This window comes from Hemiscyllium ocellatum, chromosome 5 (genome assembly GCF_020745735.1).
Source record: "Hemiscyllium ocellatum isolate sHemOce1 chromosome 5, sHemOce1.pat.X.cur, whole genome shotgun sequence".
Classification (NCBI taxonomy): Eukaryota; Metazoa; Chordata; class Chondrichthyes; order Orectolobiformes; family Hemiscylliidae; genus Hemiscyllium; species Hemiscyllium ocellatum.
In genome coordinates this window covers 42,531,472-42,554,957 of record NC_083405.1, presented here as the reverse complement: position 1 = coordinate 42,554,957, position 23,486 = coordinate 42,531,472, and the positions used below count along the sequence as shown (strand labels likewise).

Here is a 23,486-nt window from a genome sequence, read left to right as displayed (position 1 = left end):
ATAGAGGCCTCAGCAAGATGTAAGGGCAAAACAGTACTTGTTACAAATGCAGATTCTTTACATTGTTCTGCCACCCAAGTGCCCTCCATTGATTTTCTTCATTCTCTCCCTCCCACTGTATGTCAGTATAATCACTGGATCTGCAGCTGCTGTGAAGGGAGCCTGCCTGACAGTGGAGCCCATTGGTCCTGGCTGTTTGGTTGGGAGACCCCTGGGGCTTTTGTGTCTGGATGGGCCAGACATGCTGAGAGTTTTTGCTTGATTTCTGATCTGCTCGGATGTTCTGTGCCATCTATGGTGAAGAACTAAAATTTATCCCTGAATCCTAAGTGGGCACTGAATGAGACAGATGGGCAGAAGTAGGCCATTCAGCCCATTGAGTCTGGTCCACCATTCAATGAGACCATGATTGTTCTGATCATTCTCAGCTCCACTTCACTGTCTGCCTGTCTCAGGAGACAGTGAGGTCTGCAGATGCTGGAGATCAGTGTTGAGAGTGTGTTCCTGGAAAAGCAGAGCAGGTCAGGCAGCATCCGAGGAGCAGGAGAATCAAGGTTTCGGGCAGGAGCCTGATGGAAGCGTCGATTTTCCTGCTCCTCGGACCGTCTGTCTCAGCCTTGAATGTAACGTAATGATCCAGCCTTTACAGCCCTCTACAGGAGAGAATTTCTCTAATTCACGACCCTCTGAGAGGAGAAATTCCTTCTCTATTCTGTTTTACATGGGTAACCCTTTTATTCGGAGGTTATGCTCTTTGGTCCTAGACTTTCCCACAAGAAGAAACAATCTCTCTGATTCTAGGTTTGCTCGCTGAGCTGGTAGATTTGTTCTCAGATATTTTCTCAACATGCTAGGTAACATAATCAGTGAGCCTCCGAAGAAGCGCTAGTGTTCTGTTCTGCATGCTATTTATGTGTCTTGAATGCTGCCTGACCTGCTGTGCTTTTCCAGCACCACACTCTCGACTCTAATTTCCAGCATCTGCAGTCCTCACTTTCTCCATGTGCCTCCGTGTGTTGTGATGGGTAATGTCACTTCCGGTTCTTTTTCTAAGAGGTTGGTAAATGGGGTGCAAATTGATACATTTGTTAATGGAGTCCTGGTCTGAATGCCAGACCTCTAGGAATTCTTGTGTGTGTCTTTGTTTAGCTTCTCCCAGAATAGATGTAATATCTTAATCGAAATATCTATGTGTGTATGGATACTAGTTGGTCATGTCTTTTGGTGGATAGTTGGTGCTCATGTATTCTGGTGCTAGTTTCCTGCCTGCTGGTCCAATATAATGTTTGTTGCAGTCCTTGCAGGGTGTTTTGTATATGGTGTTCTGCTGGTTGTAAATACGGGATCCTTTTAAATTAAATTAATCAGTAGCCATTTCAGTGTGGTGGTAGGATTGTGGGCTACCAAGATCCCTAGGGGCCAGACTAGTCTGGTCATTATCTCCAAGATGCCATTAAAGTATGGCAGGGTGGCTAGAGTTTCCGGATGTGTTGTCTTCTTGCTGAGGTCTGTTGTGTCGGAATCGGCGGACTGTGCTTATTGGGTACTTGATGTTCCTAAATACATTGTATAGATGTTTTTCCTCAGCTTCTCGTAGTTTCTGGGTGCCACAGTGTGTTGTGGCTCATTTAAATAATGTTCTAATGCAACTCCATTTGTGTGTGTTGGGATGGTTGCTCCTGTAGTTGAGTAACCGGTCAGCGTGCGTGGCTTTCCTGTAGATGCTGGTCTCTGCACCTCTCCAATACATTGAAGAAGCAAACACACTACTCATAAATACCGACACCCCGACACCAACTAACAGGTGGCAATGGACCTGTCTACACAGCTAGAAAACCGTATTACAGCATTGCTGAGGAAACTACACAAGGCAGGTGAAATTAACAAGACAGACCTCCAAAGAACAAAACCTGAAGGATCCAATAAACCCCATTTCTACAGATTACCAAAGGTACATAAACACGGTTCCCCCCCAGACCCATAGTCTCACTGACATACAGACTAGCAAAGGAACTGCAATGCAAACTGAAACACCCAGTAGAAGACTCAAGACACTCCATCCACTCCACCCAGGAATTCCTTATCATCAAAGACACCAAGGTAGAGGACGACGAGATCATGGTTTCCTTCAATGTGACGGCCCTATTCACATCGATAAACATCACCCGAGCCAAAGAAATACTGGCCTCGCTGCTGGACAAACCAAGGACACAAACACCGAACAGCGCCAACTCCATCAGCAAGCACAGCATCCTGAAACTATAGACTTGTGCCTCACAACCCACTTCACCTTCAACGACAAGACCTACAAACAAATCAATGGAATGCCTATGGGATCACTAATATCAAGACTCTTAGCAGAAGCAGTTATGCAGAGATTAGAACGAACAGCCCTTCCCACAATCCAGCCCAAACTTTGGGTCCGCTATGTGGATGACACCTTTGTCATCACAAAATGTGTCAAATTAGAAGAAACCCATAAACACATAAGCAATGTCCTTACCGGTGTAAAGTTCACCAAAGAGGAAGAGAACAACAACAGACTCCCCTTCCTAGACGTCACAGTAGAATAAAAAGCTAATGGAGAGCTGCACAGCAGCATCTACAGGAAATCCACACAAATTGACCAGATGCTCAACTACAGGAGCAATCATCCCAAGCAACCACATACTGCACTGCATCAGGTCATTATTTAAATGAGCCACAACGCACTGCGGCACCCAGGAACTACAAGAAACCAAGGAAAAACACCTATACATTTGTCTGAGAACACATCTACCAGCTCAGTGAGTTACAACTTGATCCACAACAAATTTTCTCTAAAATTGCAAGCAACCTCTCTGCACCCTTCCTCTCAAGCCCCCTAAGAATATTGTATGTTTCAATAAGATTGCCTCTCATTCTTCTAAACTCTAATAAGTAAAGGTCCAACCTACTCAACCTTTCCTTATAAGACAGTCCCTTTACACCGGTATCAGCATAATAAACCGTCTCTTGGACTGGTTGCAATGTCAGTTTATCTCTTTTTAGCTAAAGGGCCCCAAACTGTTCACAGCATTTCAGGTCTGGTATAACGAGGTGAGTTATTATTCAAACTGTTTTTGAAAAAGCTTTAACAGAAGACTGATTCCATATATTTTTCAAATACAAAGAATTATTGATGATTCCTACTTAAACATAATTCCAGAAAACTGACTATTTAATACAAAACTGGTAGATCATTCGTCATTTTGTGCTGGCTCATTCGAAAGTAAAACAGTGTTGCATGTGATGGAAGATTTATATATGTCACAAAGCTTTTCCTTGCTGAGTCATTCAGCTTGTTTTACTGTTTATAAAACCACTGCATCACAGTTCGTGGGAAATTGATTTTTCTTTTTGTGTGTGTTTTGTTTTCATACAGAGACTGCTTTCCGAAGTAGAACTGCAGGTGGACAACCAAATCAATGGGGTCTATGTGAACATCACTGCAATCTGTCCTGATGGCACCAAACATCAAGGCCAAATTAAGTGCAGAAATGTGAAAGTGAATGATGCAGTAAGCTCCATGCAGTGCTACATGCTTTTGCTGGTTTTTTTTAGTCTACCCTCCCTCAGATTACACAATGCACACCATAATAACTGCACAGACATGTCTTGTCATTGAGTGGGTTAATATTAATTGTACTATTATGTTTCTTAACAGCTTGATCTTTCATTTCCAGCAACTAATTTAAATTGCGCAACTTTAATTATTAGCAAGTTTAAGGCAAATTTATTAATACTGCTCATTGTAGGTTTTGGTTTGCATAACAATAGGATTTTTTTTCTTGTCTGTCATAGGTTTTTCTGTTCTTGAATTACGAAAAAAGGTTTCATCTGGAAGAGCTAAATATTTTCTCACTTCTATATGCACCCATTATTAGCACAAGTATTAATTTGTTTGTAGAATAGAGTGAGGGATTCACTTACAAACATAAGAATTAGGAATAGAAGCAGGACCTTTAGCCCTCCAAATCTGCTCAGCTATTCAATAAGACCTGGGCTAATTATTTGTGTTCCAAATTCTGCATTCCCGTCAGTCCCAAAATAAATAGGAACAGGAGTAGGTCGTTCGGTCCCGAGACCCTCACCGCCATTCAGTAAGATCATATTTGATCCAATATTCCTCATGTCAACTTTCCTATCCTTTCCCCGTAATACTTGATGTCCTTACTCATCAATAATCTATCTATCTCAGCCTTAAATATACACAAGGACTCTGTCCCCACAGCTCTCTGTGGTAAGGCATTCTAAAGACTCTCAACCTGCTGAGAGAAGAAATTCTTTCTCATCTCATTCTTCAATGGGCAGCACTTTATTCTGAGACTGCGTCCTCTGCTCCTAGATTCCCCCATGTGGGGAAGCATCCTCTCAGCATTTTCCCTGTCAAGTCCCTTTAGAATCCTGAAAGTTGTAATGAGATCACCTTTGATTCCCTTGCCCATCAAGATTATATTTCCCCGCCTGAATGTTATTCCCCCACCAGCTTCTGAGACAAAGAGTTCCAAAGTTGCACAACCTTCAGAATACAAAGTATTCCCTCAGTTTTATCTTAAAAGGGCAGCCCCTAACTTGAAAATGATATCATCTAGGTCTGGACACACCCACAAGAATAAAATTCTTCCCATTGTCTACCTTGTTAAGGCCATTCAGCATCTTATGAACATCAGTCAAATTAAATTTGTTCCAAGATGTTCCAGTGTTAATTTGTGGCATTAAAAATTAGACATAATTTTGAAATACTTCAATTCCCTGTGGAGTGGGTACTGGTAGAAATTACAACTCAGACAATCATGAGCTGGTGGCTAGTGTTCATCTTTCCCAGTCCACTTTAGTGAATGAAAGATCACAAACAATGAACTCTTTTCTGAGGGAAGATTACAAAATTATATTTTCATGTACAAATCAAGGATCAACATCTTTAAAGCTCTTTCACAACTTCACAATTTCACAATTCATGAATCAATTCTAAAGTGTAGTTGTCATTTTTTGTGAGAATGTGACATCTAATCAGTAATGTTAAGGTAGTTAGTGTCTTTTAAGGGTAATTAGTGGGGCTTTTGGAAGCGTCTTACTACTTCGCTGGCTTCAGTTTTCCATGTTTATTCATCCATCTGATTTTAATTCTTCCTCAATTTTTGTCATTATATTCTCCGTCAGGTATTGCCAGAAAGAGTCTGTTGCAGCTTTGTTTCCACTATCTGTACAGTAGGTCTCTGTTTTAGATTTTTCCAGCATTTCATGTTATGGCAATAACTGGGCCAGAATGTAAAATTTTGCGGGAGGACCTTTTCTTTAGCTTAATCTTACACCAGGGCCCATGGAACATGTCTGGGTGGTTTTCTCTTGCTCCCCATGCTCTCCTGCTTGCTGACACACGCACACACTTCATTAGCAAGTTTTGAGAAGCTTTGTAGCTCAGGTTGCGGTTCATGTTGTAGGTTTGTTTGCTGAGCTGAAAGGTTCGTCTTCAGGCATTTCATCACCATATTAGGTAACATCATTAGTGAGCATCCGGATGATGCAATGGTGGTATGGCCCACTTTCTATTTATGTGATTAGGTTTCCTTGGATTGGTGGTGTCATTTCCTGTGGTGACGTCTTTTCCCATGGTGACGTCATTTTCTGTTATTTTTCTCAGGGGGTGGTAAATGGGATCTAAGTCAATGTGTTTGTTGATTGAGTTCCGGTTGGAATGCCGTGCTTCTAGGGATTCTCATGTGTGTCTCTGTTTGGCTTGTCCTAGGATGGATGTGTTGTCCCAGTCGAAGTGGTATCCTTCCTCATCTGTATGTAAGGATACTTGTGAGAGTGGATCATTTCTTTTTATGTCTAGTTGACATTCATGTATCCTGCTGGCTAGTTTTCTGTCTGTTGTCCAATGTAGTATTTGTTATAGTTTTTGCAAGATATTTTGTAAATGACATTAGTTTTGTTTGTTGTCTTTATAGGGTTTTTCAAGTTCATTAGCTGCTGCTTTAGTGTGTTGGTGGGTTTTATGATTGTATTGAAAGACACTACCTCAGTAAAGTGTAAACCACGTAATGTGCTAAGGTCACTGGAATTTTAATTTGTCATTTGAACCTGACTTCTGACTTGAATATATAGAGTGTGCTTGCTTGCTGAGGGGTACATTGCTGCCAGCTTAACTTTGTTTTAAAATGCACTTCTTTGTTTTTGTATCTATATCTGACTTCATCCCTTGCACTCTCTGCAGCCTCCTCCATCCATAAAACCCTCTGAAATACCTGAAGTCCTTCTTCCAACCTGTGTTGTGAATCTGCATTTTGATTGCTCTAGTATTATTAGCTGCCTAGAGCCAATACACCCTAAATTTATCTGATTCTCTTCGTATTTCTTTCTTCCTTTCATGTGTTCTTTAAAACCTACCACTTCGACCAATCTTTTACTTCCTGCTGTAATATGTCCAGATGTGATTAATTGCAGCAGGGTCACCAAATAAAAGATGCCAGATTGCCTTGGGATGTTTGCTGTATGAGAAGCTGATGTTGTTGAAATATTCTAATAGTGGCCATGAATGGCCCTTCTAATTTTTTCAATGCTTTCTAAAAGTTTAATCTTCCTTTTGTTTTGATTTTGCACAATGATAATCACTGCTGTGGACTTCAGAGTTTGGTGCTTTTTGCTTGCACCGGTAGAGTATTGTATGAAAACATGGAGCAGAATCTCAGAGCTCTGAATGGTGTGGCCCTATGGCTGGGATAAATGCGAGAGTCAGGAGAGATGTTCAGCGAGGCCAATCTCAGTTTTGTGATCATCTTGTTTGCCTTGTTCAAGTGGTGTGGCGAGATTTGATTATTATTACTTGCCAAGTGCCATATTAATAGCCCACCCCATCACAGGTTGTGATCTTAACAGCCTCACCACCCAAACCAGGAAAACCCGACATAGAAACCAGAGCAGGATATTGGAGATTTCATCTCATTGCTGGTTCATGTTAGCAACAGAGCAGGGCACAATGCACCAGCACAAGCTGCATGTACACTTTCGTTCCACTTTCGGGGGGACATTGCCACCCATCCTGGCATCCTCCAGTGCTGTGGAAGTGTGCCCTACGAGAGCAGACTGGTCTAGCATGGCACACTGTCCATCAGCAATGCACAGCTGCATTGGCTACAAGTATGGGGTGGCACAGTGGCTCAGTGGTCAGGACCAGGGTTCGATTTCAGTCTCCGGTGACTCTCTGTGTTGCGTTTGTATATTCTCTTCATGTCTATGTGAATTTCCTCCAGGTGCTCCGGTTTCGTCACACAATCCAAAGATGTGCAGGTTAGGTGAATTGGCCATAGAGTTCAGGAATATGTGGGCGAGGTGCATTAGTCTGGGTAAATGTAGGGTAATAGGGTAGGGGAATGGATCTGGGTGGGTTACATTTCAGAGGGTCACGGTGGACTTGTTGGGCCGAAGGGCCTGTTTCCACACTGTAGGGATTCTATGATACTAAACAAGGGAAGGAACATACTACACAGCTTTGACCAGGCTACCCCTTAGTACTGCTCCCTTCCTCCCTAAGCATGCATTCACCCAGTACCAACCCATATGATCATAGCAAGCGCACATCCCTTTGCCCTGCTGTGTCTTGCCTTGCATTGACAACTGGCACAGCTGCATGACCAGGCAATTGAGGGCATCTGCATTTTATCTTACCTCGACGTGCGACGTCACTTTAGCACCTGTACCACGTGGCTGCAGTGTTTGGCCCGAACACACGCCATCTGCAGCAAGCAGGGTGAGGGGAGTAGTCTGCAATGAGGCCCGTGGGGGATTGTCACAGCCTGGCTGGGCTAATACTGGCCGGTCACATCACCTGGGAGGGGTTGTGTTAAGGGGCAAGGCAAGGCCGGAGGAACAGAGGAGGGCTCTGGGGAAAGGGTGTGACATGGCGGCAGTTGTAGTCTCATGGACACGGCTTCAGTGATGAAATGAGGAAATGCGGATTGGCCATTGGGCACCGAGAGTGTGATGTTGCCAGTCTCGATGCCATGTCAACACTGAGGCAGAGGACCACCTACTGTCATTCCAATCATGTGGAGAGGATGAAGTACTGAAGACAGTAGCTGCAAAGGGGCTCACAGTGGGTGGGGTGAGTGAGCTAGCTTGTCAGGGACTTGGCTGCATCTACAGTCAGTCAATGGGTGCTTACAGGAGAGCAACATTGGCAGCATGGGTCTGCGAGGTCACTACTCACTGGCCAACCTGCAGCACTGATTGTCTTAGTTTCAGCTCCCCTTCATTGTCACTGCGGGGGTCTCCTACGGATGTAAACTCTGCAGACACAAGCAGAAATGTCTGATAACATCAACTGCCTCCTCCCCAGCCCCCCAACCCCTAAGAAGCTTCACTCAGTTTCTGTAATGACATAAAGGGGCTAAATAGTAAGACATGAGTGAATGACATGGCTGTTAGGGCTAGTGCATGTGGGGGAAAGCTGTTGAGATGTTCTGAAGGAGTCGGGAGGCAGTACGGAAAGCATACAGGGTCAGTGTTGTTTGAGGAGGATGGGGGTAATGAGAGTGAGTGAAGGAAGGTAAGGTGGAATGGAAAGCAATATGGTTCTTGCTATGAGAGTTTAAATGGCAAATCATGTGGTGGATTTGGTGAGATACAATGAGAAAACATGCTTGGCTCTGCAGCTAAAAGTGGCTACGTAATTGTTTTGGGGGAGAAGGTTTAAAAGGAGAATATAATCCCATCTCCTTTTGATCCAAGTTTAGATCCCCCTCTTGTTTCCTGGTTATTTTGTGAGTTTGAAAGCAAAAGTAAGTAGGACAGGAAAACCAGCTCTGACCCTCTGACAGTCGAGAACTCTCTTGATAGCTGAATCGCTTCCATCCTGAATATGAGCAGTCCACAGTGCCCTCTGCAGAACTGACTGCTGAAAACACATTGCACATCATCACCAAACATGAATGCAATGTTGAATTCTGTTCCTATTATGCCTATGGCCACCTCAAAGTATTCTACCTATACCTGCAAAGGAAAAGGCATTGCTGATTATCACACAGCACTAATCCAGTAGAAAGTTATAGCCTGAAGTTATTGCCATTGTTTCAACTTTGTGGCTCAATGCATTTCTTTCAAACTATTTATTTGGGGTTTGCCTTGAATCCAATCTTATTATTCTTCCAATTGGATGTCTTAATCTTTGGAATTATTAATGTTGTAGCCTAAAGGAATTGCTTTTCGTTCTGATAAGGCGGAGGATATTATCAAGCGCAAGAGGGTTCAGAAGAGTTTTGCCGGTATGGAAGGTGTGAGTTATAAAGAAAGGCTGGGACATGTTTCACTGGAGCATAGGAGGTTGAGTGGCGACTTTATAGAAGTTTATAAAATAGTGAGAGGTGTAGATAGAGTTAATGGTAATTGCCTTTTCCCAAGAATGGGGAATTTCAAGATTAGGGGGCGTATTTTTAAGGTAAGAAGAGATTTTAAAAAAGACACAAGGGTCAATTTGTTTTACATAGAGGATGGTTCGCATATGGAATGAACTGGAATTGTGTGTACAATTACAATGTTTAAAAGGCATTTATATAAGTACCTGAATAGGAAAGGTTTGGAGGGATATGGGCCAGGAGCAGGCAGGAGGGATTAGTTTAGTTTGGGATTATGTTCAGGATTGACTGGTTAGCCCAAAGGGTCTGTTTCCATGCTGTACGACTCTAAGAAGAGACTGAAGAAGAACTCCGATGGACACAATTTGATCAGGCACATGCAAACTGGGATCTGCACAACTGTATTTACTGCCTGAGTGACTCTGATCCTAAGTTACCTGGACTGTGTGAGAAGCCTGCAGTCCTGCCATAAAGCAGTACTTGCATTGCACTACATATTCACCCAGATTTGGAACAGTTCCATTGGGCAGTGTGTTGAATAAGACGGTGACTATAGCTGCAGCTGTCAATTTGTTATGCCTCACTGTTCCCTGAGGACATCTGTCATTTCCTCCCAATGAGTTGTAGATTAGTTTGCTTCAGTGATCACTGTGTTATTTTCTTGAACTTGTTGGATCATTGCCTTCTTTATGAACATTGTTCTTCAGCAAGAAAGAATGGCTTTTACCTTCTGATTGCTGCAAATGTACATACTTCTCACGGATGCAATTCAAGGAAAACCTAAAAATGAAAATATTTACAGGCTCCTGACCATTCCATCGGGGGTGATGCTCTTTTTCTGGCCATCATCTATTATTTAGTACAACCCTCTAAATCACAGACTGCAGTTAGATTAGACTACCTACAGTAAGAAAACAGGTCCTTAGGACCAACATGTCCACATCGACCCTCTGAAGAGTAACCCATCCAGACCCATTCCCCTACCCTTACTAATGCAATGGGACAATTTAACATGGCCAATGCACCTGGCCTACACATTTTGGACTGTGGGAGGAAACCCACACAGACATGGGGAGAATGTGCAAACTCCACACAGACAGTCGCCCAAGGCAGGAATTGAACCCAGTCCCTGGCACTATGAGGCAGCAGTGCTAACAACTGAGCCACTGTGCTGCCCATTGATGTGATTACAAAAAATAACTAAGATTTTTATTCAATTGTTTGTGAATAGTTGTGGTTATTAGCATGGAATGTTTAAATATCCTGCTCCTGCATAGAGTTAGATTTCAAACTTACCCTTTATTACTCTCTCCACAAATGCTACCAGTGCTGCTGAGTTTCCCTCACCCCAGTTTATTTCAGATAGCCAACATCCTCAGTATTTGGCTTTCTTTTGAGCTTTAAACAGATAATGGAAAACAATCCCAATATAAATTTTCCAGTGCACACTGAATTGATTATGTGTGAACTTGATTGTCAGTAGATGTTTAACAGCTAAAGAGGTAGCAATGTAAAATTGTCTACATCTTGTCACACACAACAATTTGGTGCAACATTGCCAAAGCTGCGTTGAGAACTCCACTGTTTTCTGGAATTTTGATATGTTGTATTTGGTTATTGTTGCAACTTTCAGGCCTGCATTAAGTATTTTCTCAGGTATAATGGTGCTGGTCACGTACTAAGCATTCCCATTATTTAGTTGTGTTATATTGTTAATTGCTGTGCTTGTAGATCATGCACTGTTCTACCACATGGGGGAAGCAATGGCTTAATGGTTTTATTGCTGGAATGTTAATCCAGAGATCCAGATAATGCTCTGAGAACCTGGGTTCAAATCCATAATCAAGTCTCCAAAGGTTATTCAGTTTTCAGCACTTAAACAACAAAGAACATCAGATTCTTCACGCCAAAGTCAAAGGGCCAGCCTAATGTTGGGTGCCATTGTTTAGTGAATTGTCTGGCACTGTGATAGTGTCTCTAGTTCTGGGCTAGGAGATCTGGGTTCACGTCCTACCTCAGGATATAATGACCATGGAGGTATGGCATAACATAGTCAAACAAGTTGAATAAAAACAACTTTGACTCGTACTATCCAACTGTGACCGAATCAGATTTGAGTACGTTGTGAAAGTGCATTGTCATCTGATCACATTTTGTGATCTCTCAGGTCTATAGTAGTCAATGGAACAAGTGACATTTATTTAAAACCTCATCTCCTTGAACAATGGCAGACTGTTATTAAGACTTCAGGCCATGACATTATGGCTACCATATCCTTCCAAGATGAATGAGGGTTAGCAGAAGTCTAGAATGGATAGCATGGGGCAATCCTGGAAGCTGTTTCATACCAAAGCCCATTATCAGTTGTTGGGGCAACACAAATGAGTTTAGGATAATTATTGTCAATGGGGATGAGGTACAGTCAGGCTTGAAGATATTCGCGCAGGAGCAGTGCCTGAGCTGTTGATGGCAAGGAGCTGTCCTCTGAAGCCACAGGGTCACATCGAGTGCATGCTGGTCTGTGACCTGGCCAGGTCTGTGAGGGATTGACTACGGCTTCATGGGGAAAGGTAGCAGGGGTTAAATGTACCCTTGATAGCATTATGTCCTTTCACTTACTGTTTTCGCAGATTTCTTGAAAGCAAATGGATCACAATACAGATACATGCTGTTATTTTCTTTTCCTCCTTTTTCTCCAAAATAATTGCCGCCAAAGACTGTTACAAGATCAGCAGCAGCAGCAGTTATCATGTTAAAGGAGAAAGCATGTGTGAAGCAGGATCTTCAGGCTTCGATGTAATTTTCTCTGAGAGACCGTGTAGAAGACCCCTCAGGATGTCCTGAGCCACTGTCTGCAGGATGAGGACACGTGGACCAAATGGCATTCTTATCCCAGTAGCTCAGTACCCCAGCTGCCTTTAACTTTCCTTTACCAGTGATTATTTCAGGAAGCACTCTGTGGTATTTCACAGGCATCAACTCTTAAAATGCATCTGGGAGATACTGTCTTCCAGAGAGGCCACCAGTTCATTTTGTTTCCTTGACTGTGGGGAGTCCAGCAGTGCTGACATTAGGATTTTCTGTCAATGCCAATTCTCTGTGGAGTCGCTTGCACCCACACAGCACCTGGCTTCTTGCCCCTCTTACATGGCTACACTTTGCACCTGGGTATCCTTATGGAGCATATAGTGTTCACCAACACCCTTGAAGCCTTTAGGGAGAGATGGGCAATTCAGGAATTGGGGTGCATTATTTCTCCTTCCAGTTCCATTTTAATTTAGTTTTCTCCTTCTTTCCCTTCTGTTGCATTCCCCCTGCTTGGCAGCACGTGTAATTTGTTTATTTTTAATCAGTGACATAGTTGATTTAGTGGTGGTTTTACAAAAGCAAAAGATTCAGCGAAGAGTGTGTGGATGGTAGCTCATGTGGAACATCATAATACTTACCATCCATTTAGACTAAATTTAAACTTCCTGTGCTGTGTAATGCCAATATGTAATTTCATTTCATTTCTTTGTTAAAAATTGGATGGCATAAATAAATCCTATATGAAGTAACAGCAAGGCCTCTCCAACACATCGTTTTTTTTTTAAATGCTATAATTAACTTTAATTATGTTTTAGTTCATTTTTACCATCCAATAATTTGAAATAATCAAAGATTGAATTACAGATAATTGCACGGACTCCATTATTTATTTTAGTCATGTGGCGATGGGTGCTAAATGTTACTTTATGAATGTAAAAGGCTGGATATTAGCTGGAGGCGGATTGTTCTCCCTGCAGTGAGACAACCAACCAGAAAGATGGCCACCCCAACCCCAGCTGGCATGCATTGTGCCAACCCAATTGGTTGTCAGTTCCAATAGTCTCAGTAACACCACTGGCTCTGTTGTGGGGGATGTTGGTACTGCCTGCAAGACCAAACATAAAAAAGAACAAAAGCAAAATACTGTGGATGCCGGAATTCTGAAACACAGAAAAACTTAGTGGGTCTGGCAGTGTCTGGAGAGAGAGAAAAACAATAAGTAAAGTTTTGAGTGCAGTATGACTCTACTTCAGAACGCGAATTGACGCTGTTTCTCTCTCTGAAGAAAACCAGAATTCTGGCGTAAAGTCAGTCCACGGTATTGGGTGGGAAGGTTGGGAAAATCAGTGGGAGGGTGCGTAATGCTGTTAGGCAGTTAGGGAGGGATTTTAGGGAGTGGATTTTGCAAAGAAAGTAGAAGCTCCCCCAGAGCACAAAGAAAAGCTATTACGAGATTCCATTCTGATGATTTTATAACTTCTGTTTAAACAAAAATAACCACTCCCATCTAGCTGCTCGCGGCAAATGGATTATGGCACAGGCAGCATAATTTCAGCTTTTAACAAGCTCAATTGACACTTTAATTATTTATTTATCTGTAGTGGGCAGGCTATTGATTTTAGAGACCTCTTTTCCGCCTCCCCCCCCCCGCCCCAAATTCTGAGAGTATGTTTGGGAGTGGTGGATGCAACTTCATCTATATTACCCACCCACCAAAAACATGTCAAGCCAAATAATGTAGTTGAACAGACATGTGAAACACTGTGCTACATGCACAGAACAAAAAAAAAATTCTTTTCACACAATTTGCAAAAGCATTTATTATAAAATAATTCTCTTCAATGGGTTACTAACTTTCACTTTTATTTTGCTTTAGGTTTTATTTAATGTAACAGTTGGAATGACAGATTGTTTTGAAGGAGACAACTACATCAATTTAAAGCCTGTTGGATATAATGAAACGACTGTTATTTCCATAAGTAGCACTTGTGCTTGTCAGTGCAAAGGACAGAAAGGTTACAGTGCTGGTAAATGCTTCAATAAAGAGCTTGACCCAGACTGTAGACTTTGCCACTGTGAAGACAAAGTTACTAATTCTTCCTGCAAAGAACAATGCCTCATTGAAAATTGTCGACAGAAAAAAGATCAGCCTGTGTGCAGTAATCGAGGGATTTGCAACTGTGGGAAATGTTTATGTTACCAGAGCAATCTAGGTCGAGTGTTTGGAAAATATTGTGAGCTGGATGACTTTTCTTGTCCTTATCATCATGGGCGTCTTTGCGCAGGTAAGATAAAAGACGCATCAAAATTACTAACTCCTCTAGACTTAACTGCTAGTATGTTATGCTTTTCTTTACTTACTAGTAAATTCAACACTACTGGTAAGCATTTTGTTGCACTGGCCGTTAAAATGTCAGACCCTTAAAAGGATTATGGAGACCTTTCAGACTTTGCTTGATTCTTTTCCCTAATATTGAATTTAGTGCTGTCCTGAACAGATGGGACATAACTGCTCCACTGTGATTTATTGTCTTTCCTAGTTTCCATGTGAGCACTTCGGTGTTTTGAATACTCATGAAAAGATAAAAAGAAGGAATAGAGTAGTTTTCCATCTGTGCCTACTTTACTCTCATTCTCTCACTTTTTGTGCTGTCCCTCTCTTTTCGTTCTTGCTTTCTCTCTCACACTCTTTTTCACTTTTGCTCTCACTCTTGCTCTCTTTTTCCCTCTCGCGCTCACTCTCCCATGCTTAAACTCAGACACAAACATATGCTTCAATAAAAATCTTTAATTTTTAAAAGTTTATTAATTGAATGATTAGATTGCCATCTTTAGTGAATTGCCATTTCTTTAAAAAAAAGTATGATGCATGATAATATTTCATTATTTCAGTATGCTATTAATAGGAAAATTAAAAATACTAGTAGGATCCACTCAATGATCATGCCTTTTGTCCCTGTGCACATTGAGGCATGTTGTCATCAAATCTTCAAGAAATTGCAGCATCACTCTTCGAATGGAAAATTGGAAAGTACAATGATCTGACGTATACAGTATTTTTGGTATTTTTGACATTGCAGCAAATTTTAGACCGATATAAAATCATAGTTAAATGAGAACAGATATTTCACTTCCTATTTTTAGATGGGAACTAAAGTATATCTGTATGTCTTGGCATAATTAACTTCCATCCTCTAGCCTATTTCAGATAAAGATGACATTTGCTCTTATCTCTCCTTAAGTCATGAGCTGATGTCTAGTATTACACAAAATAGCTGGTATCTGAGGTAATTCCTGATGACTAATTTTGCTTCCTGTTGTCATATAATTTGGTTACTGCCCTGTCAAATGTTCTCATTGTGAATTTCTGTGTCTTCATATTTCATACAATCTCCTTATGTCAAATTTCAGCGACAAACTTTGTCAATAAATCAATTGAATCACTTAGTGTGCTTCTTGAAAGTACATTGAGGAGAGAAATTAAGTCATTGAAATTGCTTAGATTTTCTTAAAAGAAATTAGAATAACTGCGCAACTTAATTATTTTACTATGATATCTTTTAATATGTCAATTTAATTTGACCCTTTTTTGGATCATGGAAGCTTTTACATGAAGACTTTAACCTCTCTCAAAAAAAGAGAATGGTTTGATATTATGTGACCTGAACTGTGGCTCTGCCTCAGCCAAGTTCTGCAGCCTGAACCTGTGAAGTATGCACAATTTTCCTGGAATGCATTTGTAGCATTGAAACTATCCAGATGTTACAATCCTCCAGCCAAATATATTTGGTTAATTTTCAGTGTCTTTTTTTGTAAAAGAAAAGCAAAGGATACATTTGCAAAATTTTATTCAGGTAAATTTTGTTTTGGCAAAATATTAACATAGAGGTGTGTGTGTGTAAGTACCAGAGTGTAAAAAAAATCATCTGCATAATTAACATAGGCTGCGATTATTTTCACCAGTTACAGCTTTATTTTGCGTTTGACTTATACGTTGGACTTCAGAAAGCTTATAATGCTGTGAGGAAAGGAGACAAATTGTATGCAAATTCCAGTGTAGTTTAGGGGACCAGAGAAATCAGCTGGTAGACAACAGTTATAAATAGGTTCAAAGTTTGTGAGAAGATTTGTAGCTCGGGTGCTTGTTGTTGTGGTTCTGTTCGCCGAGCTGGGAGCTTTTGTTGCAAACGTTTCGTCCCCTTTCTAGGTCACATCCTCAGTGCTTGGGAGCCTCCTGTGAAGCGCTTCTGTGCTGATTCCTCCGCCATTTATAGTGGTTTGAATCTGCCGCTTCCGATTGTCAATTGCTGTCCGCTGCAGTGGCCGGTATATTGGGTCTAATTCGATGTGTTTGTTGATAGAATTTGTGGATGAGTGCCATGCCTCTAGGAATTCCTTGGCTGTTCTCTGTTTGGCTTGCCCTATAATAGTGGTGTTGTCCCAATCGAATTCATGTTGTTTGTCATCTGAGTGTATGGCTACTAAGGATAGCTGGTCGTGTCGTTTCGTGGCTAGTTGGTGTTCATGGATGCGGGTTGTTAGCTGTCTTCCTGTTTGCCCTATGTAGTGTTTTGTGCAGTCCTTGCATGGAATTTTGTACACTACGTTGGTTTTGCTCATGCAGGGTATCGGGTCCTTTGTCCTGGTGAGTTGTTGTTTGAGAGTGGCTGTAGGTTTGTGTGCTGTTATGAGTCCTAGTGGTCGCAGCAGTCTGGCTGTCAGTTCAGAAACACTCCTGATGTATGGTAGTGTGGCCAGTCCTTTGGGTTGTGGCATGTCCTCATTTTGTTGTCTTTCCCTTAGGCATCTGTTATCCGTTTTTGGATACCCGCGCAACTTCATTAACAGATGCCTAAGGGAAAGACAACAAAATGAGGACATGCCACAACCCAAAGGACTGGCCACACTACCATACATCAGGAGTGTTTCTGAACTGATAGCCAGACTGCTGCGACCACTAGGACTCATAACAGCACACAAACCAACAGCCACGCTCAGACAACAACTCACCAGGACAAAGGACCCGATACCCCGCATGAGCAAAACCAACGTAGTGTACAAAATTCCATGCAAGGACTGCACAAAACACTACATAGGACAAACAGGAAGACAGCTAACAACCCGCATCCATGAACACCAACTAGCCATGAAATGACACGACCAGCTATCCTTAGTAGCCATACACTCAGATGACAAACAACATGAATTCGATTGGGACAACACCACTATTATAGGGCAAGCCAAACAGAGAACAGCCAAGGAATTCCTAGAGGCATGGCACTCATCCACAAATTCTATCAACAGACACATCGACCTAGACCCAATATACCGGCCACTGCAGCGGACAGCAACTGACAACCGGAAGCGGCAGATTCAAACCACTATAAACGCCGGAGGAATCAGCACAGAAGCGCTTCACAGGAGGCTCCCAAGCACTGAGGATGTGACCTAGAAAGGGGACGAAACGTTTGCAACAAAAACTCCCAGCTCGGCGAACAGAACCACAACAGTTATAAATAGGTCATAGCTTGCCTGTGATATTACTCATTTATTTTTAGAATATTGCTTTCTGACCAGAAGACCATTTCAAAGTTGTTCATTAATTTGTATTTTTGTATTTCCATTGTAAATTCCAATGCCTGTATTTATAATGTCCATGTATACCTATTATTATAATATGCTCCCAATTGTGGTGTTTATTATATTCAGATACAGTAAATTACTGATCTAAGTATGATTCCCTTCACTTCAAAAACATCAAGTAAGGAGAAGAATGCCACAGTTGCAATAATTGACAAACTAGAATTCCTTACATTACTTCATTATTTGGTTAAAGGGAAAAAAAAGGAAGTGAAGCAAGATAACAATTAGATACAATTGTATATGTAATCAAGACGCATTGTAGCTGTACAGTGGGGACTGGTGGGAAAGGTAGAAATCAATCTACAAAAACCAGTGTGGAATGTCTTAAGATAAAAATTTTGTTTCAAATGCTGGCAAAATTCTTAAGTGAGCTTATCAAAAGATAAGGACCCAAATAAAACAGTGACTCATGACACTGGAATTAATCTTTGTTAATTATTTCAAGGCACCAGAAGATTAGTGTGTTCTCTCCAGAAAGGTAGCCACATTAACTTCTACTGAATACAACAAAAGTAAATGTGAAATCTTGTTTGTTTAAGTTCTGTCTCGGCTTTTAAGATCCTGGTTGAGCCCCTAATTTGCTAAAATTTCTATGAAGATCAGTGACCTAAAAAAGAAATGAACTCCCACAAAATCAATGGGAGTAGAAAGTGGGGTTGTGTAGGTTATTTCGCATTGACAAGCTGTAACCAGTAGAGTGCTGCGACTCATCTACTTACAATCTACATAAATGATTTGGATGAAAGAGTTGAGTGTATAGTTGTTACTTTTCCTGACGACACAAAGATGATTAGAAAAGTACATTTTGAAGAGGACATAAACAGTTCAACTGAGCGGGCAAAAATAATGGCAGGATGGCTCTAATGTGGGAAAAGAATGAATTCATTACTTTTGCAGGCAAAGTAGAAAAGTACCACATTACTTAAATGGAGAAAGATTGGAAATTTTTGTGATGTATTGGGAACTAGATTTCCTGGTGGCTAAATCACACGAAGTTAGAATGCAGGAAAAAAAAGGAGATTAGAAAGGCAATGGCATTTATTTCAAAGGAATAAATAGGATTAAAAAAAAAGTAGGGATGTTGTTATGATTGTACATGATGTTGGTCGGAGTCACACAGAGTTATAAACATCTACAATTCAGAAAAAGGCCTTTCGGCCTATCATGTCTAGGTCAGTGAAAAACAACCACCTAACTATTCTTACTTCACTTTTAAGCACCTGTTCCTTAGCCTTATCTGCCTTGGAATCGCAAGTGCACATCTCAATACATTCTTAAATTTTATGAGGATTTCTACCTGAACTCCCTTACAGGCAGTGACTCCAAGATTCCAACTACCTTCCAGGTGAAGAAGTATTTTCTTCCATTTCCTCTAAGACTTCTGCCCCCTACCTCAAATCTATGCCTCAATCATTGATCTCTCTTCATCAAGGAAAAATGTTTTCTTCCTGTTTACCCTACCTATGGCTGTCATAATTTTATACATCTCAATCATATCCCCTTTGAATCTCCTCTGCACTAAAGAAAACAATCCCAACCTGTCAGATCACTCTTCATAACTAAAACTCTTCAGTCCTAGCAGCATCCTGGTACATCTGCTCTACACCCTTTTGAGTGCCATGACATCCCTTTTTTATTGTGGATCCAGAACTGTATAGAATACAGTTTCGTGCAGTTCTAGCGTAACCTCCCTGCTCCTAAACTCTCTGCCTCGAATGAAAAAGGCAAGTATACCGTACGACTTCTACTTACTTTATCCACCTGTCCTGATACCTTAGGGCCCATTGAACGTTCACACCAAGATCCACTCATTCTTGGTACTTCCCAGGATCCTACCATTCATTATGTCCTGTTTGTCCTGCATTGCCTCACACTTACCTGGATTGAATTCCATTTGCTACTGACCAGCCCATCTGATCAACCTATCTATATCTCCTGTTATTTACAGCTATCTTTATCACTATTTACCACCCCATTAATTTTCAATTTGTGAACTTACTGATCAACCCTTCCATGTTCAAGTCTAAATAATTGAGAGAAATCACAAACAGCAAAGACACTAACACTGAGTCCTGTGGAATCCTGCTGGACACAGACTTCCAATTGGACAAACATGCCTCACCCATCATCCTCTGCTTCCTGCTACTCAGCCAATTGTGGATCCAATTTGCCGAATTTCCTTGGATCCCATTGGCTCTTACCTTTGTTGTCAGTCTTCCATGCGGGAGAAAGCTTTACTGAATTACAAGTAGACTACATCAAAAATATTGTCCTCATCCACACACCTAGTTACCCTTTTGAAAATTTAGTCAAGCTGACCAGACATGATCTTGCCTTAACAAAACTGTGCTGACTGTTAGACAGAAGTACAGCACGGAAACAGACCCTTTGGTGCAACTCAGCCGTGCCGACCAGATATCCTAAATAAATCTAGTTTTGCTTATCAACATTTGTCCCCTATTCCTGTAAACCCTTCTTATTCATATACCCATCCAGATGCCATTTAAATATTGTAACACCACCAGCCTCTACCTCTTCCTCTGGCAGTTCATTCCGTACACACAACACCCTTTGTATGAAAACATTGCCCCTTACATTCCTTTTAAATTTTCCCCCCTCACCTTGAACCTATGCTCTCCAGTTTTGGACTTCCCCACTCCAGGGAAAAGAACTTGTCTATTTACCCCGTCCACGCCCTTCATGATTTTATAAACCTCTACAAGGTCATCCTGAGCCTCTGGTGCTCCAGGGAAAATAACTCCAGCCTATTCAGTCTCTCCCTATAGCTCAAACCCTCCAGCCCTGGCAACATCCTTCTCAATCTTTTCTGAACCCTTTCAAGTTTTATAATATGCTTCCTATCGCAGAGGTACCAGAATAGCGTGCAATATTCCAAAAGTGGCCTAACCAATGTACAGCCACAACATGACCTCTTGACCCCTATGTCCAGTGCATTAACCAATGAAGGCAAGCATATCAAAGACCTTCTTCACTATGCTATCGACCTGTTCTCAATTAATCCCTGCCTCTCCAAAGCAGACTAATTCTGGCCCTCAGATTTGCTTCCAATAGTATCCTACCATTAAAGTCAGACTAACCAGCCTGGTTTACCCCTTGTGCCCTTCTTGATTAATGGTACCATAAATGTGGGACCACATTTAGAGCAAAGCATGCAGTTCTTGAGTCCTTACATAAGAAAGTGTAATTGCAATAGAAGCAGTTCAGAGAAAGTTCCCTTGGCTAAATCCTGTGGTGGTTGTCCCATGAGGAATGGTTGAACAACTTGTGTCTGTATCTATTGAAGATGAGAAAAATAAGAGATGTTCTTAATGAAACAGGTACAATTCTAAAGGGAATTAATGGGGCAGAAGCTTGAGACCTCTGGAATTCTGTGCAATTGACAGCAAATATCAATGTTTATTCACACAAGGCTAAGAGATTTCAATGTTTTGCAGCTTCTGCGATAGAAATTTTAAAGTATCTGTATAGTTAGCCCTTGTATTGGGTTATAGTAAAAGGAGATTTAGCTTTAAATGAAGTGGAAAACACTGAATTTTTTTAAAGCAGTTCTTTACCATCCTATTTCAATGTGGGTTAATTGCTTCTGTGTATTGTAAAGTATATGAATGAGTAAGAATCTCTCATTGCCTGACATTGGAGCCTAATGGACCATCAGGGCTGGATGGAGTGGCATAAACTGACACTGGGGACATGGTAGGCCATAAAGGTGGGGATGGGACATAGCCTGGCTTGAGTATATGGGTTTTGATGTAGCTTGGCACAGGGATGGCATGAGAGGCTCTTTTAGGACTTGCTTTTCAAACTATTTCCTCGTGTATAGTGTGATTCATCACAGTTCTGAGGTGCATGACCTACATGTCATTGAAAGGCTGACCTGACTCCATTTGAAAACTGTGGCAGAAAAGATCATGCCTACACTGGCAAGAGAGTCAGTGCAGGGTGCAGACTCATGACACGAAACAACTCACATTCTTAAAGCACATTGCTGAAAATCAGGACCATCACAAGTGTTCCCTGAAGGAATTCCTGAATTTTTACAGAGCTCACAAGTCAGCCCAATAATTAATGAAAATCCGGGCTAACATTTATAATTTTCTTAGAGGATAATTTCTTGCCCTCTCTATTTCAATGACTTGTTTGTTCTGATATATGTCAATCAGTCTTTAAAAAAAAAAGGCTCAGTGGTGAGTTACTGAGATGGTGTTGGAGGTCTTTTGTGAGCAATTCTGAGATGAAGCAGAGGGGTACCTATCTTATGAATGTGTCCTCAAAATTGATTCAAATCTCTCTTTGAACATAGTGAGCAGTTTTCTGTATTTTTTTTTCAAAACTGTGGTGCTTTACTCACATGAGGTGTGGAAATGTGTGAACAGCAAGTGAGCTATGGCTCTCCAAGACCAAAATTAGTCTTTAGATTCGTTCCCTGGTTGTTGTGTAATGGCATGGCAAAATGGTGATGGTTATTTTCACATTTGACATAAGTGGGAAATGATTCCTCATTAGTACTTGTCTCACACTTCATTTGGCTTTCCCTGCCATTGGGGTCAGTCAAACTTAAGATCACTCAGGCTGATATTTGAGAGACAGCTGATTCAAAACTAGTGTTTTGTTTGCCCATAGCAAGAGTGAAAATTAGCCCACTGTCTCTCATAGCAGAAAATTATGATAAATTACAATAACCAAGTCAGTCATTAAAACCACTAGGACCACAGGAGCCCAGATGTCCCCTACCCTCAGTGTTACTAAGATAGAATTACAGGGAAATGCACAATCTTATTTCCCTTTATTTCCACACTATCAAAACCTACTTTTTTAGTGCAATTTCCAAAATTTACATGGACTAAATCGGATTGTGGCCTGTCCCAAATTCTACATCTGTAAAAATTAAAGTTCTTGCTGTGAATTTTCATTAAAAAGTATAGTCCAGAATTTCTCTGCACAAGCTGTTTACAAGGTATTTTGTCAATTGTTTGTAATATATTCTCTTGCCTCAGTCTCCAAAAGGCTGCTTTCTTGAACATTACTCTGTATAAAGCAGTGTAGAGCTGGAGCCCTGATATTGTTCAGGTAATACAGAGATATGAAAGGTAAAGGAGGATTTGAAATTAATGCAAAATGGTGTGCAAGAGAGAGCAGTACAATGTAGACTTAGACAAGAGAATGCTACATGCCTTTTACAAAATGCCTTGTAAAGAGCCAGTGTAGAACAATCGTGGTACTACCGTTTTATATAAAAAAATGGCAGAAAGAGTCTTATTTTGCTTTCCTAAAGACTGGAGGGATCCAGATAAATTTTGATGACTGGTTACATGGTCATCAAGAGGCATGCTCTAAAATCTAGATATTTCACCATTCAAATTTCAACATCTGTTACTGTGGAACTTGACTCTATGTCCCGATGAACATTAGCCTGGACCTCGACTCCTAGTGTAATGACATGAACACTATACCATTATGTTCCCACATTGAATGCTGAATTTTTGTTTTAGAAGGATGAAATTATTGTAGCCAGTTTAAAACTTTGCATTATACCATAAAGTTTCCAATATTTTCTTCAAAAAAGCAGCTTTGGAAAGGAAAGGTTTTAATGAATAAACACACCTAAAGCTCTGGTCATCCTGACTCCCAGTCAGAGTTCCA

At 41.1% G+C, this 23,486-nt stretch overlaps 1 protein-coding gene across 1 annotated transcript in view; it reads left to right on the top strand.

Moving 5' to 3' along the window:
- itgb8 (integrin, beta 8) overlaps positions 1 to 23,486 on the top strand; it is a 100,195-nt gene that overhangs the window by 63,634 nt on the left and 13,075 nt on the right. The window contains exons 9-10 of the mRNA XM_060825306.1: positions 3,404 to 3,538; positions 14,059 to 14,467. Coding sequence (XP_060681289.1) covers positions 3,404 to 3,538; positions 14,059 to 14,467 — 544 coding nt within the window. The remainder of the gene's footprint in view (positions 1 to 3,403; positions 3,539 to 14,058; positions 14,468 to 23,486) is intronic.